Here is a 19583-nt window from a genome sequence, read left to right as displayed (position 1 = left end):
GCTTATTGAGCTGTTATATACACTGTCTGGAGATTCTTTTCTTCTCTCCCTTCCTATTCCTCCTCCTCCATTCTTCATATGTTGGGTGTTTTGTTCTGTGCTCTTTCTAGGAGTGCTCCCATCTAGAGCAGTCCCTGTAAGATGTCCTGTAGAGGTGGTTTGTGGGAAGCAAATTCCCTCAGCTTTTGTTTGTCTGGGAATTGTTTAATTCCACCATCATATTTAAATGATAGTCGTGCTGGATACAGTATCCTTGGTTCAAGGCCTTTCTGTTTCATTGCATTAAATATATCATGCCATTCTCTTCTGGCCTGTAGGGTTTCTGTTGAGAAATCTGATGTTAGCCTGATGGGTTTTCCTTTATAGGTGACCTTTTTCTCTCTAGCTGCCTTTAAAACTCTTTCCTTGTCCTTGATCTTTGCCATTTTAATTATTATGTGTCTTGGTGTTGTCCTCCTTGGATCCTTTCTGTTGGGGGTTCTGTGTATTTCCGTGGTCTGTTCGATTATTTCCTCCCCCAGTTTGGGGAAGTTTTCAGCAATTATTTCTTCCAAGATACTTTCCATCCCTTTTCCTCTCTCTTCTTCTTCTGGTACCCCTATAATACGGATATTGTTCCTTTTGGATTGGTCACACAGTTCTCTTAACATTGTTTCATTCCTGTAGATCTTTTTATCTCTCTCTATGTCAGCTTCTATGCGTTCCTGTTCTCTGGTTTCAATTCCATGAACGGCCTCTTGCATCCTATCCATTCTGCTTATAAACCCTTCCAGAGTTTGTTTCATTTCTGCGATCTCCTTTCTGGCATCTGTGATCTCCTTCCGGACTTCATCCCATTTCTCTTGCGTATTTCTCTGCATCTCTGTCAGCATGTTTATGATTCTTATTTTGAATTCTTTTTCAGGGAGACTGGTTAGGTCTGTCTCCTCTGGTGTTGTCTCTGTGATCTTTGTCTGCCTGTAGCTTTGCCTTTTCATGGTGATAGGAATAGTCTGCAGAACTGGGACGAGTGACGGCTGGAAGGACTTCCTTTCTTGTTGGTTTGTGGCCCTCCTCTCCTGGGAGAACAGCGACCTCTAGTGGCTTGTGCTGCGCAGCTGCGCGCAGACAGGGTTTGTGCTTCCTGCCCGGCTGCTATGGAGTTAATCTCCGCTGTTGCTGTGGGCGTGGCCTGGCTCGGGCTGCTGCTCCAAAGTGGTGGAGTCGCGTTGGAGGGGGAGCGGCCGGTAGGTTATTTATCTCCATAAGGGGGCTCCGTGCTCCCTGCAGCCCAGGGTATTAGGGTGCCCAGAGATCCCCGGATTCCCTACCTCTGGATTAAGTGTCCCGCCCTGCCCCTTTAAGACTTCCAAAAAGCACCCCCAAAACAAAACAACGACCACAAAAAAAAAAAAATTTTTTTAAATTAAAATAAATAAATAAATAAATAAATAATGGCCGCTCGTTTTTCTTTATTCTCCGGCGCCAGCCTCAGGCATCTCCTCACCGGTCTTGCTGCCCTGTTTCCCTAGTATTGGGGACCCTATCCCTTTAAGACTTCCAAAAAGCGCTCACCAAAACAGTAAAAAAAAAAAAAAATGGCCACTTGCTTTCATATGTCCTCCGGCGCCAGGCCTCCGGTGCCCTCTCACCGTTCTTGCTGCCCTGTTTCCCTAGCATCCAGGGCCCCGCACACGCACTGTGTCTGCGCTCTGGCCCGGATGGCTGGGGCTGGGTGTTCGGCAGCCCTGGGCTCCGTCTCCCTCCCGCTCTGCCTGCTCTTCTCCCGCCGGGAGCTGGGGGGAGGGGCGCTCGGGTCCCACCGGGCCGGGGTTTTTATCTTACCCCCTTTACGAGCCACTGGGTTCTCGCAGGTGTGGATGTGGTCTGGATGTTGTCCTGTGTCCTCTGGTCTTTATTCTAGGAAGAGTTGTCTTTGTTATATTTTCATAGATATACGTGGTTTTGGGAGGAGATTTCCGCTGCTCTACTCATGCTGCCATCTTGGCTCCACCTCCTGAATGCACTTTTCTAAATAGGGTATCCTCCCCTCACCACACACACACCTTTCCTATAGAACAAAGATTTAACCCAGACATAATTAAAGATATGGAAGTATGGGTGATGTTGGGATTTTTAAGAGTGCTCAAGCTTCATTTAACTAGTCAATAAACGTTTATTCAGAATTATTGTGTGCAAGACACTGTGCTAAGGTGTGTGAGGATACAACAGCAAACAAGACTTGGCCTCTGACCAGTAGTGCTTATAGTCTAGTACACCAGCTTCTAAAACAAATGTCCTTTCACAAAACAGCAGCAGACTCACAGAACCCAAGAATGGACTAATGGTTACCAAAGGGAAAGGGACTAGGGAGGGTGGGTGAGAAGGGCATTAAGGGGCATTATGATTAGCACACATAATGTAGAGGGGGGCATGGGGAAGGCAGGATAGCACAAAGAAGACAAATAGTGACTCTATAGCATTTTACTATGCTGATGGACAGTGACTGTAATGGGGTATGTGGTGGGGACTTGATAATAGAGGGGAATGTAGTAACCACAATGTTGCTCATGTGAAACCTGAGCATAAGATTGTCTATCAATAACACCTTCATAAAAAAATAATAATAATATAATAAAATAAAGCAAATGTCCTTTCTTGCAGGGCCTGGGGGAGTCTGGAATGTTCCTGGGGTCATCTGTGTTCTTTGCCATCACTGATGCTGTGGCCGCAGCACGACGAGAAAGAGACATACCTGAGGACTTCACAGCAACAAGCCCAGCAACACCAGAGTGGGTTCGAATGGCCTGTGCAGATCAGTTCACAGAGATGGTATGGAATTACTCTTTATTTTCTAAAAGCTGATTTCTATTTCCTGCTTCTTAGACGCCTTAGGTTAAATTTATAACCTAATCTGCATCAAATCAAATTACAAAGTCAAATTATAAAATATAAACTAACCAAATTATAAGATGATAAAAATAAATCACACTAATACCTTGTGTTCATGTAGTAATTTCAATTTTTTAAAAAGCATTTCCCCATCTGTTATTTAATTTGATTGTCTCAGGACCATGAAGTAGGATAATTTATCGTGCTTCAAAAACTAATAACTAAATGTAAAATAACTGTTTTACATTTTTTACATTTAAAATGATTTCACCAAATTGTTGCAAGTATTTCCTTCCTCTGTTCTACGCAGTCTATTCTACTCTTCAACAAACACAAACACAAAATATAACCCATGGTCATGGAGCTGTCCTTCATAATGTCACTTTCCATATTCCCCATACAAACATAGAGTACACATACTATGTCCTTCATTTAGAAACAATGTGATCACATTACCAGCTGCTACCTTTATACTTCATTCCATTTCATGACAATGCCTCCCAGCCCAGAAGAGAGAGGACGTGGGAGCCATCTGCTAGATACACATGCATGCAGCAATCCCAACCTGCTAAGTGGTGCAGATATGCAACCTTAGTGAGGTCACTGGGTACAATTTCCTCATAGCATCCTAACAGAAATAATAACAAAGCAGTTAGCATTGACTGAGCAGTGTACTAAATATTTTACATAGATTGTCTCAGGTATAATTCTATCAGGTAGCTACAGTTATTTTCTTCATTTTACTATTGAGGAAATTGAGGTATAGTAATATAGTATATTGACTCCTAGAAAGAAAAGAGGTGATTCTCTACTTCTTAGAAGGGATTTCTATTTTCATACCTATAATAGAAGAAGCTCAAATACTTAACGGACCTTCTCAAAGCAGCCAGCCATAGAGTGAAAGTATAATGTGACCCCAGGATATGGGAATATTGCTTAAAAGGAAGTTTCAGAATTATTCATTCCCTTCTCCTACATGATCCAGTCCTCTTTCCATCTTCAACTATAACTCAACATTTCTTGTACTACAATAATACCAAAATCTCCTCTTTTTATAACCATAAGATAAATAAGAGCCTACCAATATCTATTTCTTAAACAGAAATGATGGTCAAAAACTCAGTACTTTTCCTTTGGAATTAAATAGAATAATGCATGTAAAAATGCTGTGTAAATACAAGTCACTCTGTAAATATTCAAGTCTCCATCAAATACCCATAATTGTCGATGACTCTTCAAAATATGCCTCCCCAAAGGGGCTTAAAAAGAATTTCCACATTAAATCAAGTTGACCTGCTGAGGGCAGAAAAAACAACTCTTAAGACTAGCAGCCTCATTTTCACAGATAATTAGCTTTAAGCTGCGACTAAAAGCAAACATTGGTAAGAGACTATAGTGGATTGTTACAAAAGTTCTGCCCTTTGAACGTTTACCACATCAAAAGCTGTTTACATGTGTGGCTGTGGTTACCCTGATCATACTTGTTGATTGTGGCTTTTATCCATGGACCCTTTCTTAGGTGGTTAACCTGGTCAGAACAGTGTTGCTGGGCAGTAGTTTCTGCTCTGAGCCCTGCAGAGCAGCCTGGCTCAGCCAGACATGGCCAGAAACATCATCTCTGTATATAATTTCCTTTTTGGTGATGGGAGGAAAAAAGTGTGTTTCTTGGAAAATGTGTTTGTATAGTCATTTAAAATTCATAAGAAAGAAAAAAGAATTTCCCTTAAAGATATACAGAAAATACCTAATTAACACTTTCAAATTAGGACTTTTCCTTAGAAATAGTGATTTTATTTTTTTTAAATCTTTAGAATATTCAGAGACATGAAGGGTTCGAGAGCCTTAAAAATTAGAAAAATACTGCCTTGGAGAATTTGGCAGTAGGACAAATAAAAAAACCTTGTTATCTTATCACTAGCAGCTAAAGTATTTATTAAAGTAATTACAAAAACATGGTATGTGTGAGCTGCCATATGGGAGACCATGTATATAGCCAATTAGCAGATTCAATTTCTGTCTCCTGGTAGCTAAAATCAGGCAACTCGGCTTAGAAACAGGTCTGTGAACGGGTTTCAGCTCAGCCCACATTTCGTCGGGACACCCTTATAATGCTGACACATAGGGAATACTTTCAACCACAACAAATGGCTTCTGTCATGTGTTAGGCTGAGGTCTGGTTTTATAGTAACTTAATGGGAAAAAGTCCTTTCATTCTAGGTCAGTTCCCAATTCCAAATGGCCATGCCTGTGCTGCTCGGTTATTCTATAAGGTTGGCGAGCATCTAGTTTCCAAAGGCTTTTACCTCCTCCAATCTGCAACCCCTAATACAGCCTCCTTCTACCTCCACTCTTCCCTCTACATCATCACCACACTTGCCATCCCCATGTCTCATTTTCCCTCCCTGCTGCATTTGCATTTCTATTTGCCCAGACTCTGAGAGAGTGGGCAGCATTAAAAGTGCCACCTGTTGGGTTCAGTAAATGGAGCTCTTCCTGCCAGATGAAGGAGGAGAGGGATGTGAACATTACCCATGCAGTTTCCGGGCAGCATTTCCTATGGGCAGCCTGGTTTACCTACTCCACTCTCAGCTGGTCTGTCCCCAAATGTTAGTCCTCAACCCCATATACTATGCACAGCCCTGCATTTCTCTGAGCAGGGAGAGATGTATTGCCAGTCCTACAAGATTGCGTTGTATTTCCTTATAGTTCTAGAGCCTACCCACAACAGTGTGTAGAAACAGGCAGTCCCCAGGTCTGTTCTGCTGAAGATAAGCCACGGATGATTGGCAGGACCTTGAAGCACACCAACACAACCTCACTCACCTGGATTCTGTGAGGCGGAACAGAGGTGCAAACTGCACAGCTCAGGAGATGGCTCCCACTGGAGGCTGCCACGGTGCCTCCACCTCAGAGGTGCTGAGTCTGTTGTTCTGTTCCCATGAGATGCACACATACACATACAGACATGCATACATACACACACTCAGACAGGCATATCCTCTCTTTCTTCACCACATTCTTCTCCTTCATGCCTCTCACAGTCTTGGAAGAGGTTTTATTGGCACTTTAACAGGTGTAAAATTGGTTCCACATTGTACATGCTTGTCAGTGGTGCAGGGACTGAATCCAGGCTCTGCAATGTTTGGTGACATGTCACCCAGTGGCCTTTCTTACTACTGTAAGGCATTAAGTGACACTGTTATTGAATGTACATTTTTGTATCTCAAAACTCTCCTACCTGGACTCCAGGAAATTACTCCCTTGGTTGGGAAAAGCAGGGGAAGGGGAGAGATAGAAACAGCACCTAAAAAGGAAGAGGGCAAGGCTACAGGCATTCCTCAGATTAAAAGGAGGAATAAGCAATGCAGAATGTGAAATAGGAAACGGGCAGAGACAGCAGTTATGATGCACTGGCTCAGCTGGGTGGTTAAGACATGGGCCCTGGAGTCAGATGGACCTAGGTTAGAATCCCAGCTTTACATTTTTTTATTGATGTATAATTGGTATATAATATTATATGTTTCAAGTATATACATAGTTATTTGACAGTTACCTATATTATTAAATGCTTGCCCCAACTAGTGTAGTTACTACCTGTCAACATAGATTGTCAGAAACTATTGAAAGATTACAGAACTATTGACAATATTCTCTATGCTGTACTTTTATCCCTGTGACTAATTTATATTATAATTAAGATTTTGTGCCTCTTTATCCCTTTCACCTATTTCACCCACCTACCCCCAACCCCTCCCCTATGGTAACCGCCAGTCACTTCTCAGTGTCTATGAGTTTATTGCTGATTTATTCATTTTGTTTTGTTTTCTTTTTGTATTCCATAAATACATGAAATCATATGGTATTTGTCTTTCTCCACCCAGATTATTTCACTTAGCATAATACCCTCTAGATCTATCCATGTTGCTGCAAATGGCAGGATTTCTTTACTTTTTATGGCTGAATAATATTCCATTGTATATATGTAACACATCCTCTTTATCCATTCACCTGTTGATGGATACTGTGGTTGCTTCCATATCTTGTCATTGTAAATAATGCAGCAATGAAAATATGGGTGCATATATCTTTTTGAATCAGAGATTTTGTTTTCTTTGGGTAAATTCCTGGAAGTGGAGTTACTGGACCATAGGATATTTCTATTTTTAGGTTTTTGAGGAAACTCCATACTGCTTTCCATAGTGGCTGTACCAATTTGCCTTCCCAAAAACAGTGTAGGAGTGTTCTTTTTCCTCCACATCCTCACCAACACTTGTTGTTTTTTGTCTTTTGGATAGTGGCCATTCTGACTGGTGTGATGTGATAATCTCATTGTGGTTTTGATTTGCATTTCCCTGATTAGTGATGTGGAGCATCTTTTCGTGTGCCTATTGGCCATCTGTATGTCTTCAGAAAAATGTTTATTCAGGTCCTTTGCACATTTTTTAATTGTGTTATTTGGGTTTTTTGGTGTTGAGATGAATGAGTTCCTTATATATTTTGGCTGTTAACCCTTACCAGATATATCATTTATTAACTTATTCTCCTATACTGTAGGTTGCCTTTTTGTTTTGTTGATGGTTTCCTTTGCTGTACAGAAGCTTTTCAGTTTGATATAGTCCCACTTATTTTTGCTTTTGATTCCCTTGCCCAGGAAGATGTACACAGAAAAAAATTACTCATGCTTATGTTCAAGAGATTTTTGTCCATTTTCTCCTAAGAGTTTTATAGTTTCATGTCTTACATTTAGGTCTTTAATCCATTTTGGGTTTACTTTTGTGTGTGGGGTTAGACAGTAATCCAGTTTCATTCTCTTGCATGTAGCTGTCAAGCTGTCCAAACACCAGAGAAGAAGAGATTGTCTTTTCCCCATTGTATATTCATGGCTCATTTATCATATATTAATTGACCATATATGCATGGATTTATTTCTGGGCTCCCTATTCTGTCCCATTGATGTATAGGTCTGTTGTTGTGCTAGTACCAAACTATTTGATTACTGTAGCATTGTAGTATAGTTTGAAGTCAGGAAGCATGTTACTCCCAGCTTTGCTCTTCTTTCTCAAGATTGTTTGGGTTATTCAGGGTCTTTCATAGTTTCATATAAATTTTAAGACTATCTGCCCATTGAAAAATGTCATTGGTATTATGATACAGACTGCATTGAATCTAAATTGCTCTGGGCAGTATGGCCATTTTGACAATATTAATTCTTCCTACCCATAAGAAAGAGATCGATTTCCATTGATTTATGTCTTCTTTAATTTCTTTCATCAATGTCTTACAGTTTTCAGAGTACAGGTCTTTTGCCCTGATAGTTTGGTTTATTCCTAGGCATTTTATTATTTTTGATGCAATTGTAAATAAAATTGTTTTCTTGATTTCTCTTTCTGCTAATCTGTTGTTAGTATAAAGGAATGCCACAGATTTGTGTGTATTTATTTTGTATCCTGTGACTGCTGAATCCAGTTATTAGCTCTAGTAATCTTTTGGTAGATTTTTTAGGGTTTCCTATAGATAGTATCATGTCAACTGCAGATAGTGACAGTTTTACTTCTTCCTTACCAATTTGGATGCCTTTTATTTCTATTTATTGTCTGATTGCTATGGCTAGGACTTCCAGTAGTATGTTGGATAAAAATGGTGAGAGTGGGCATCCTTGTCTTGTTCCTCATCTTAGAGGAAAAGTCTTTGGCTTTTGGCCATTGAGTATGATGTTAGCTGTGGGTTTGTCATATATGGCCTTTATTATGTTGAAGTATGTCCCCTTTATGCCCATTTTGTTCACATTTTTGTCATGAATGGGTGCTGAATTTTTTTAATGCATTCCAGCATTTATTGAGATGATCATATGGTTTTTATCCTTTCTTTTGTCAATGAGGCATATCACATTGATTGATTTATGAATACTGTACCATCCTTGCATCCCTGGAATAAATCCCACTTGATCATGATGGATGATCCTCTTGATGTATTTTTTTATTTCAGTTTCTTAAGCTTTTTTAAGGATTTCTACATCTATGTTCATCAAGGGTATTGCTCTGAAGTTTTCTATTTTTATAGTGTCTTTATCTGGTTTTTTTATTAGAGTGATGCTGGCCTTATAGTATGGGTTTGGAAGTATTCTCTCCTCCAATGTTTTTGAAATACTTTGAATATTCCCAGTTCTACCTTTGATGATTAATTAAACATCTCTGACCATTCCAGTTTCCTTATCTGTAAAATGTGGGAGAGATATGTGGAGATAATCATTCTACTTACTTTATAGGGTTGTTGTAAGGATTAAGTAACACAAGAAAAACATTTAACAGATGTCATACATAGTAATACCAGTCAATACATGCTGCTGCTGCTGCTGATGGAGTCAGAAGCCCACAGGACCATCTTCAAGTTCAGTGATTTGTTAGATGGGCTGACTGAACTCAGAAATGCTATTAAATTCATGTTATGGTTTATTACAGTGAAAGGATACACGTTAACATTAGCAAAGGAGAAAGGCATACATGGTGGTGTCCAGTAGAGACCAGGTCCAAGCTTCCAGCTGTGCTCTCCCACTGGAGTCACACATAACATCACTTAATTCTCCCAGCAACGATGTGTGAGAATGTGCACAAAATATTGCCAAGCAGGGAAGCTTACCTGAGCCTTTGTGTCCAGAGTTTCATAGGCACAGAACACCTAGATAGCCAGCCTTAATTATCCCAGTCCTTTTAGAGGTCAAGTAATATCACATGGTCCAAGGCTGCAGATAAACAAAAACACCATTTTCAGGCAGGATATTTCAAGGACTTTGGTGTTATCTCCCAGGAGCTGGTCAAGGGCTAAACCTTTCTTTGGAATGTAGAATGTTTGGACAATCCAGGCTTGCTGAGGTAATCCTTTATTGCACAATGATGATGATGAAGAATTCTGGGTTGAGGGCAGCTACCTTTGACACCAATTAGACTGGACCCAGATATATTTCAGAAACTGAGATTTAACTAAAAGAAGAATTAGTCTAACAGTCATAGTAAGTACATTGCCTTAATTATATCTATAAGAACCAACCAAGGAGAAAGACGAGCCGGGAGGAAGGGGATGATGGCACCAAACAAGGCATAAGATAAAGGGAAGATCACCAAAGGCCAGTGAAAACAGTGCAGGTTCCAGGGCTGGTATCTTTGAGAACAAAAAAGAAAGTTATGTCCTCACTCAAGGAATTAGGGAGTAAGAGACTCAAGAAGGCTGGGGTATCAAGAGAATGAATGCTGATCCGAATCTCAAAGCAGAAGGGTATCCCAGGAACCTGGTCTGGTTTTGGAAAACACTAAACCCCATCATCTATAATAAAAGAGTTGACCTGAATTGACTTCAGTCAAGACTGAGGAGCTTTGTCCGGTGTCCAGCCCAGTGTAGGTGGAACAGGCTGATTCTAAAGATGATAGACAAGCAACTCTGATAGCAGTTATTAAGTAGAGAATAAGGGAAGTCCCTCTGAAAAGGCCAAACCTAGCCCTCCATTTACATTTCTAAGAGCACACAGTAAGAATAGAACTTGTGACGATATCTTGACAGGTTAGGAGTTGGGCTGTTTCTTGTTTGTTTTTGTTTTTGTCTTCTTTTTGTATTTTTATGAAATACTAGGAGAAAAGCTTTTCAGAATCTTCATGACTTTTCATCATCTACGGAAAGTTTAACACCTTTATAACTAAAAGTCAACTTTTCAAAAATGTAACAGCAGAGGGGAGAACTGTATGTTCTGCTTTTTGGGCAAACCTAAGAGGGAATTCCCAGCAGAGATGAGAATTGAGGGCCACAAGGAAGAAGTATAAACAAGTCAAGTTCTTGGGGCTTGTAGCCCAGGGCGATGAAGTGAGCCTGGGCTTTGAGGAGCAAGGGCACTGAACCACACAGTCACGGGGCTAAAGGTGTAGAGAGGGTTGTTCTCAGGTCATGGCAGAGAAGTCCAGGTCTACAGGCTCCAACCCAAATAACTGTCATTTTAACCACTTCTCCTTCTATCCACCTCCCCATACATTTTTATAGGATATATATTTCCCTTTGGGATTCACATCTGGGAAGCAAAGATAGGTAACTAATCCAGGTGCCCTCTTAGCAACATTAAGTGTAGCAAAGATCCCAACATGGACCCACTGTATTTTCAGAGTTGTCACTTGAAAGGAATGATACAGTTCCATTCCCCAGGAATATTTTGCCTCCTCCCATCAGAAAATTTTTCAAAACCTGCAGGATTGACATCATCTTGATGAAATGCTGCAATGGTATTCTAACATTAAGTATTTAATTTGCTTTCTTTCTCAGATCCCAAGAGATGACCCTAAGACATTTAAACCTTGGTCTATCCCTATAGCATAACACAGCTGTCATTTCCTAAAAGGTAAGATCAATAAGCTAAAAGATAATTACTCAAAAAGAAAAAAAGATCAGCCTGTCCAGCAGCTCAAACTGTGTTTTATGGAACTTCAGGATTGCAATTTGTATATCAAGTTTCATTTTGAAATCTCATCCAGCATTTTAATCCTTTAACGCTAAACATGCATAGTCTTCAATACTGACAAAAGATAGGGTGTTTTACCCAACATATCAGCTTTTCTTATTTAAAAATAAAAATAAAAATGAGAATGCTGTGGATTGAGATATTTTAAAGATCCTACTCACCGATCCTTTTGAGACTCACAACTTGAGTTCAAAACACTATTAAAATCTATTGATGAACATATTTACAATTAACTAGTGCTATTTGGAGGAGTCATCTATTTGTATTCATGGAGTTTAACTGATAGTTTTGTACTACCGCTTAATACAAAATGCAAAGCACTGAAACCTTTGAAGAAAGGCCACCAAAACCATCTGGGAAATTGATGCGAAAAGAAGAATGTATTTTTTCATTGTTGGAAAAGTAAACTTCTGGTTTTCTGCACTTTAGAAGAACTGAAAGCAAAAGAGAACCACATCATAGATTCAGATAAAAAGTTTTTTCACCTAACTCTAATTTTCCAACTAAATGTCTAAGACAACCCAAAAGTATTAACTTATGTATAACTCCACTGTGCTTTGTCAGATAAGAATGTGCATTAATAGTTTTGCTCTAGCAGACTAAATGTTGAGATTTTTGTTTCTCCTTTCACAATAACAATCAAAATCAAAATCAACATTTGAAAGTATATTTTAAATTATTATAAAATAGTAATTTAGAAACCTACACCCAGGTAGGGAGGGCAGAATACCTGGGTTCTTTATTCTCTTTCTCTACCACTCTCTTTCCAAGCATTAAAGTTAAATGTGGATATAATGACAAATCCACTTGAATTCCTAAATAAAACCAGATATACAAAGTGCTAGCATTGTGCCTGACACTAGCACTCAATAAAGAAAAACTATGGTGTGTGTACACACACACACAGACATACTAAATACCAAATTTAAACAAATTAACATTAACCGTGAGTGAACTGGGATGTCAAAATTTTGTACAGACTTTAAAGACCATCCTCAGATTGTAAGACAAATTCAAAAAACAAAACAAAAAGGACCTCTTGCTGCTTCTGTATCAGAATTTTTTCCAGCTTGCTGTGCAATTAAAACAAAATGTAGTTACAAACTGCATTCTGTCTTTTACTGTCATCCTTTTCCCACAATTTCAAATTTTTATATTATTCAAAGTACCATAATTGTTCTCACATATCTGCTCTATAAGCAAGTGTTAAGCATGAAACTTGTTAAATTTATACCATACTAAAATCATATATGTGTTTGTGTTCCCTTAATATTTTAAACTTCTGCTAAAAATATGTGAAAACTTCTGATCTCATCCAACTTTTTATTTTATATATGAAGACATGGAGGTCAAGGAAGATATAACCACCCAAATGTACTTATGCATATCCGTACAGTTTACCCATCCAATTTTTCAACAATTTGTTCTCCTCACACACAAAAGTTGAGGGATTTACACACTTTTATTATTGTTTTCTTTTTTTTTTAGATGTTTTCATTTTCACAAGTGAGAAAATGGCTTGTTAATCCCAACTGGACTCCAAACTGATATCCTTACACTGGTGCAGGGGAAAAAAAGGACACAAAATTTAGAAACATTATTCAAATCTGATTATATTAACAAAATGAATCATTTACTTAGCCTTTCTAGCCTAGAGGCCACCAAATACTGTAATACCCATAGCAAATAAGATCAATGCTGATTTGTTTCTGAAGATATCATGTAAATATTGCTGTAAAAGCAAATTCTTCCTTTCTGTGTCCATCCAATCTAACTTAACTAGTAATACAGGTTACAACCCCAAAATGGACACTTCTCAGTACACAAACGTGATCACTTTTCCCAAGGATGTGTTTCATTCAGGGCTACAGGTAGGGACACCTCATGAGTTCTGCAAGGTTTTGTTCTGTATTGTTTTTACTGTGGATTACCTGCAGGTCTGTGTATGTGCATTTGACAGCAAAGGAATGGTATGCTTCTCATGTAGAACCACTCTTCAACTAGTTAACATTCTTTTGGAATTTGGAGGGAAAAATCAATGTAAAAACATTTTCAATATATTATCACAAAACCTTTTTTTTTTTTAATTGTGAAAAACAGGAATCTCGTATCAGAGTTTCAGAAATGCTTCACTGCTCAGTTTCTCATATATTGAAGTGGGTAACAGAGTCAACGAGTTCTAAGTTATAATCTCCCCTATATTGTGGTTTAAAATATGCAGGATCTCCCAAATTCTATTAATCTGAGTTTTAGGGGCTTTCATTGGACGAGAAACCAGTGTATGAATTTGGCCTTGTTTAACAAGAAAGTCAGCAGTTAAACTGACACTCTAGCCAGAATTCACATGATCAGGTCCTTTGTGTGCAGTGATTCCTGAAGTGAATGAGGGAGGGGAGGCCGCTTGGTGACTGGGAAAAGAAGGCAAAGATTAGGCATGCAGTACAGCCCGAAGGAGGCCGAAGGTCACCGGAGGCAATGGCCACATCTGATTGAAGGCACTGGGACACAGCTGTCCACAGGCCCATCCACTGACTTGGCCACGGGCCACAGGAGTCCAAGGGAGGAAGGAAGACAGGAGCTCAGAGAAAAAGAAGACAGTGGCAGAAGGGTCACAGGCAGAACAAAAATTATGCAAGACTTTTGTTCACATGAACAGAAAAGCTGGGGTACTTAGTGGGAGTAGAAAGAAGTTGAAAATAACAAAAATAGTTTTGGCTCTTGAAAATCTTGAATTGTGTGAACTATTATGAATGTGAGAAATTTGTTTTTTATCATGTATATCATTTCACATGGAGATAAATATAATTTGTATTTTTTTAATGTGGTCTATTAGGGCTATGGATGAATACTGGGCATTTATTTTCCATTTGCCACAGTTGAGAACTATAAAGCACTAAAAATAGAGAGGTCTGCATAAAAATCATTCATGTAAGCTGATGCACTAAAATCTAGATGGCATGGGTATAAATAAAATGCTCTTTTGAAACCACATACTTGAAACCAGTTTTTCGGGCTCAATAAGCACTGTTAAAGGATGAAGTTTCCTAAATTTTTTGAAAAAGTAATACATTTTCACAGTTCAAAAATATTAAAATGTATATGGTGCAAAGACTTACTCTTGGACCATCCCCATCCAGCCCCTTCTCACACAAGCACAGAGTGTAATCACTTTTATTAGCTATGTTTTTTTCCTTCAGCAATAGTTGGTCCCAGAAAGCCCAGCCACTCTTGTCAAGATTAAAGCTACTCTCAGCTTGTCCCACACATGGATGGGACACAAGGCCAAATGTCAGGATGTTAGGGGAAGTCCAAGGTGACAGGACAAGCACCATTCACATCCCTGGGTTACACCTGCCAAGCTCACTGAGCGAGGTGCTGTTCCCTCGCTTTCTGTCTGGACAATTCCACCTCTCCCGTGTCAGCAGTGCCCTGGCACCTAAATAGTGAGGAACTGTCACCCTCTTGGCTCTGCTTCTAGCCCTCTTGTTTCCTCTCCCTGGCTTTCTGTCCGGGGGACAGGAGACATCTGTATTCTTGCTCTCTGGGCCTGGGTTCTCTGCATGGATTTTTTTCTTCATGTAAAGGAAAAAACATTCTGCTCCCAGCACCACCCTGGAACAGTGAAAATGAACACTTGATCTATCTCAGATAATTGGGTAGACAACAGCAAAAAGATAGCTAATTCATACAATGCCCAAAAGAAGTAAAAAATTTAGGCGGAAGTAGTTGGAGACAGAAAATAAAGGCATTCTCACAGTCTCCCTACGTAGCCTTGAATGAGTCGATGTTAAAATAAACAAGAGTGTTCTTGGCGTGGCCACCACAGTAGGACAGATGCCCCATACTCTCTTCACTTCACATTTAGGTCATGTCACCAGCTATCTAACTGGTCTTGCTCCAAATCATTCTGCACATGTCACCAGGATAATCTTTCTCAACATCTGTAACCACCGGTCCTCACTGGGTGAAAGAACAGCATTCAATGGAACAGCCTTCTTCCCAACAGGACCATGTTACCATTTGTGTAGTGGTCACCTGTTGTTTTTATCTATCATTTCCTTTGGGAAGTCACCTGTCCTCCACTCCTTGTGTTCCAGGAGAGCCGCTGGGAAAGGCACAGGATAAGCTGAGTCAGGGTCTCTCTCCTGAGATTTAGACATCTTGAGTAAAGTGTACAAGGTTATAAGTCCAGTGGAGCAGATTGCCTGTGGACAGTAAGTCCATAAGCTTGTTGCTGAGAACCTCAGAGGTGCCCTGTCCTTACACACCTCAAGGCACGCTTCATCAGCTCTACCCTCAACTCCATGAGTTAGCCAGTATATTTCCAACAGTATTAGTTTCCTAGGGCTGCTATAACAAGTTACCACAAATTGGCTGGCTTAAATATTTATTCTCACAGTTCTGGAAGCTAGGAGTCCAAAATCTGGATGTTGGCAGGGCCACAGGTCCTCAGAAGGATGCCTTCCCTGCCTCTTCTCGTGGCTCCTGGTGCTTTGGCCTGTAGCATGTCATTCCAGTCTCTGCCTCCATCACCACATGGTGTTCTTTCCTGGGTGTTTGTGCACAACTCACTCTCTCCTTTCTATTATAAAAACACCAATCATTGGATTTAGGGGGTAAATCCAATGTGACCTCACCTTAACTTAACCAATTACATCTGCAAAGACCCTTTCCAAACAAAGTCATATTCTGAAGTTCCAGGTAGACATGAATTTAGGGGAAAACTATCCAACCCACTACACTGGTAGACCTTCTTGTTAGGCTGGCAGATACAGTGTAGGGGTAGAAGTGACCCTTCCTCCTCTAGGCCCCTACTGTGCCTGGTTCTTCTACCATACCATCTATTTGTCTACATGTATATCCTCCCTTTCTACACTATAGCCCCGCTGACTGACATATTTTTATCCCAGAAAGACCTGGGAAATCTTCCAAGACCGTTTTAATACTACATTTTTTCCCTTTTTTATTATTTTGTTATCATTAATCTACAATTACATGAAGAACATTATGTTTACTAGGGTCCCCCCTTCACCAAGTCCCCCCCACAAACCCCATTACAGTCACTGTCCATCAGTGTAGTAAGATGTTGTAGAACCACTACTTGTCTTCTCTGTGTTGCATAGCCCTCTCCATGCTCCCCCATATTATACATGCTAATCGTGTTTTAATACTACATTTTAAGAGTAGAACTTGAAACGCATTATTAAAAAAAGGGTTCAGATTTTTCTCATCAGATAAATTGACATTAAATTTACTTTATGGTAGTCCACAGCCTTCTTTGGAAGAATTACATTATAGTTCGCTTATTTTGAAAGTAAAACAGTCCTTCACAATGTTTCTGTGAAGAATTAAAAAATACATGTGCAATGGGTAACTGCTGAACCACTGTGTTGTATACATATAACCAGTAATAAGGTTGTATATCAATGATACTTCAATTTTTTTTATTAAGGTATCACTGATATACAATCTTATGAAGGTTTCCCATGAGCAACATTGTGGTGACTACATTCACCCATATTATGGAGTACCCCCCAAACACCCCACTGCAGTCACTGTCCAACAATACTTTAATTTAAAAAAAAATACATGCGAAAATATTTTTTGTAAATAGTATCATCCTCTATAAGTGTAAGGTCTACAGTGGCCACTGTATTACTAACAGCAGTGTGCACACCAAGTAGTAGGAGTAGTAATACTACGAGTTGTATCATTCTACTGCTCCTATTACCCTACCATTGCTACTAATAATAGTAATAATAAAGTAAAAATAAAGCAGTTACTAAGTTCTGTTTAGTTGCTTTTTCATTTTTGGGAAATAACTTTACATCATGCAGAGGCTCTCAAAAAGTGACATTTGTGTTTATAAAGAAATCATAGATAACCATCTACATATGCCAAGCAACAATTCAACATACATTTGAGATAATTTTCTAACACAAGAGATGTTTAGACCTCTGTCACCAATAAGATTTCTTGATGTTTTGTTGCATTTTACTATATTAAGAGTATGAACTAATAAGTAATAAACAGTCTTTCCTAAATAATCCTGTATCTAACAATTATACCACATGCCATCACAGTTAACCTTATTTGGTTTGTTTGTTTATAATGAGTTTCTTGAATGTTACATAACTTGGAATGTAGATATTATGGTCATCTAAAATATTACTTATTTGGCAGGCCAACTCTAACTATAGTCTGAATAAACACTTCACAAGAGCAAGCAGTTTTCACCTTAACCTACCATTATTCCCATGTAGAGAGAGAGACATTGAATGCCAGGTTTCCTGAATCCTGAAGCCTCAAAAATCTAAATAATAGAGTTTGTTTAAAAGGGGAGAGATATCAGCCTCTTAAAATAATTATTTAATTACCAAATTCTATTAAAATGTTCAGGTAATTGACAATGCTTATTTTTTATCTTTCATTATCTTGATCATAACAAATATTAATAGTAAATATCATTATGAGTCAAATAACTATTAAAATCATTCTTGTAGCAAGTGAAAGTAATGTTATATTTGAGATATGTAGCAGCTACTTAACATATTTTCACCTAAAATGAAATTATTTGAAAGCTCACTGCACCTCAAAGCCTTTTCATTGTATAAATCTGTGGAGCCTAGGAAAATACTTCGTCACACAAATACAAACATATATGTATACATACATACGTTTGTTTGATTGTGTGTGTAAATATTTATATATATGAAATGTGTATGTATATATATATATACATGTGTGTGGTATATATTCTATATATGAAACAATATTTAAGCAAAGTTTGTAAGGTGTTTACAATCTCCTATCCAAAGCATAGGAGCATAAATACTTATCCAAGATCAATGGAAGCAATGTGCTTTTTGAGACAGGCCCTTGGCATCTTCCTAGTTGTTGGAATAAAGACCTATTGTTACTTGCCTTTGAAAAAGAAACATATATCCACCTATTTCCACCACCAGAGTTAAAAGAAATATCAAGTTCACATGTTGCATCTAGCACCTATCATCTAAATAAGTCAACATTTTAAACCCAAAAGTCCTATGGGGAACTTGGCAATGGCAGAGTGAACACATCAGCAAATCCTCTCTCTAAAAACAACTATGAAACTGGGCAAAATAGTCTAAAACTATCACTTCAGAACTCCTGAAACCAATCAAAAGCCAACAAGTTGAGAGGTGTTTATTCATGAAAAACTTCTAAAGTAAGAACAGAGGATCTGTGGCATCCTTTTCTAGAAAGAACTATAAAATAGAGTGGAAATCAATGAAATAAAAAACAAAGCCAAAATATAGAGAAAAATCAATGAAACCAAAAGATTTTGTAACAAAACTGACAAACCTTCGGCTATACTGACCAAGACAAAAAAAGACACAAATTACCAAAAGGAGTGAAACAAGGGACATCACTACCAACTTTACAGATATTAAAAGGATTGTAAGAGAATTTTATGAACAACTTTATGCCAACAAATTAGACAATTTAGATGAAATGACAAATTCCTAGAAAGATACAAATTATAAAAGCTGACTCACAAAGAAATAGAAAATCTGAACAGATCTGTAGGGAAAATGTAAGTTTCATGGCCAGGATCCTCACCTGATATCCATAGTGTACGTGTGATGAGATAATACTTAGTCTACTGCACAGGTGCATGCTTGCATACGCATTGGCAAAAGCCATTACTGCCCAGTTCTGGTGCTGAGAGCCAAGCCTAGCGAAGAGACCTAGAACAGGAGAGAGGAGAGCAAAGGCTGGAGGAGAGGGCAGAGCCTGGAACCAAGGCAGAGACTGAGATGGGCTTGCTGCATGCAAAGGCAGATGTGATTCCAGCACTTGACCTGCCACTGTGAGATTAAAGCTTGATATGAGCCCCTTTTCACCCCTAACATTCCATTGTAGTTATTCTGTCTCACTGAATCCAGAGTAAACATGCCTGGGGCTGAAACCTTCAGGTGAGACAGATCTTTAACAAGTAGGGATTGAATTAATAATTTAAAATCTTCACACAAAGGAAACACAGCTTTACGGCTTCATTGAATTCTATCAAATATTTCAAAAAGAAATAATACTAATCGTACACAAATGTTATGAAGACTGCCAGAATTGGTTAATATTTTTATTCATGAAATAAATATTAAATCAAAGTAGGGAAGCCAGTCTGGCCTGTCAATGATGAAGAAAAGTTCCAAAGTACTTTGTAAAGACATTGTGT

General features: G+C 38.8%; 1 protein-coding gene across 1 annotated transcript in view; it reads left to right on the top strand.

Annotated features, from left to right (window-relative positions):
- LOC118933593 (aldehyde oxidase 2) overlaps positions 1-15031 on the top strand; it is a 78890-nt gene extending 63859 nt beyond the window's left edge. Inside the window, exons 34-36 of the mRNA XM_036928087.2 lie at positions 2644-2811; positions 11170-11245; positions 12854-15031. Of these exons, the coding sequence (XP_036783982.2) occupies positions 2644-2811; positions 11170-11223 (222 nt within the window). The 3' untranslated portion in view covers positions 11224-11245; positions 12854-15031. The remainder of the gene's footprint in view (positions 1-2643; positions 2812-11169; positions 11246-12853) is intronic.
- Positions 15032-19583: the final 4552 nt, after the last annotated feature.

This window comes from Manis pentadactyla, chromosome 6, assembly GCF_030020395.1.
Source record: "Manis pentadactyla isolate mManPen7 chromosome 6, mManPen7.hap1, whole genome shotgun sequence".
Classification (NCBI taxonomy): Eukaryota; Metazoa; Chordata; class Mammalia; order Pholidota; family Manidae; genus Manis; species Manis pentadactyla.
This window is presented reverse-complemented; position numbering and strand designations above follow the sequence as displayed.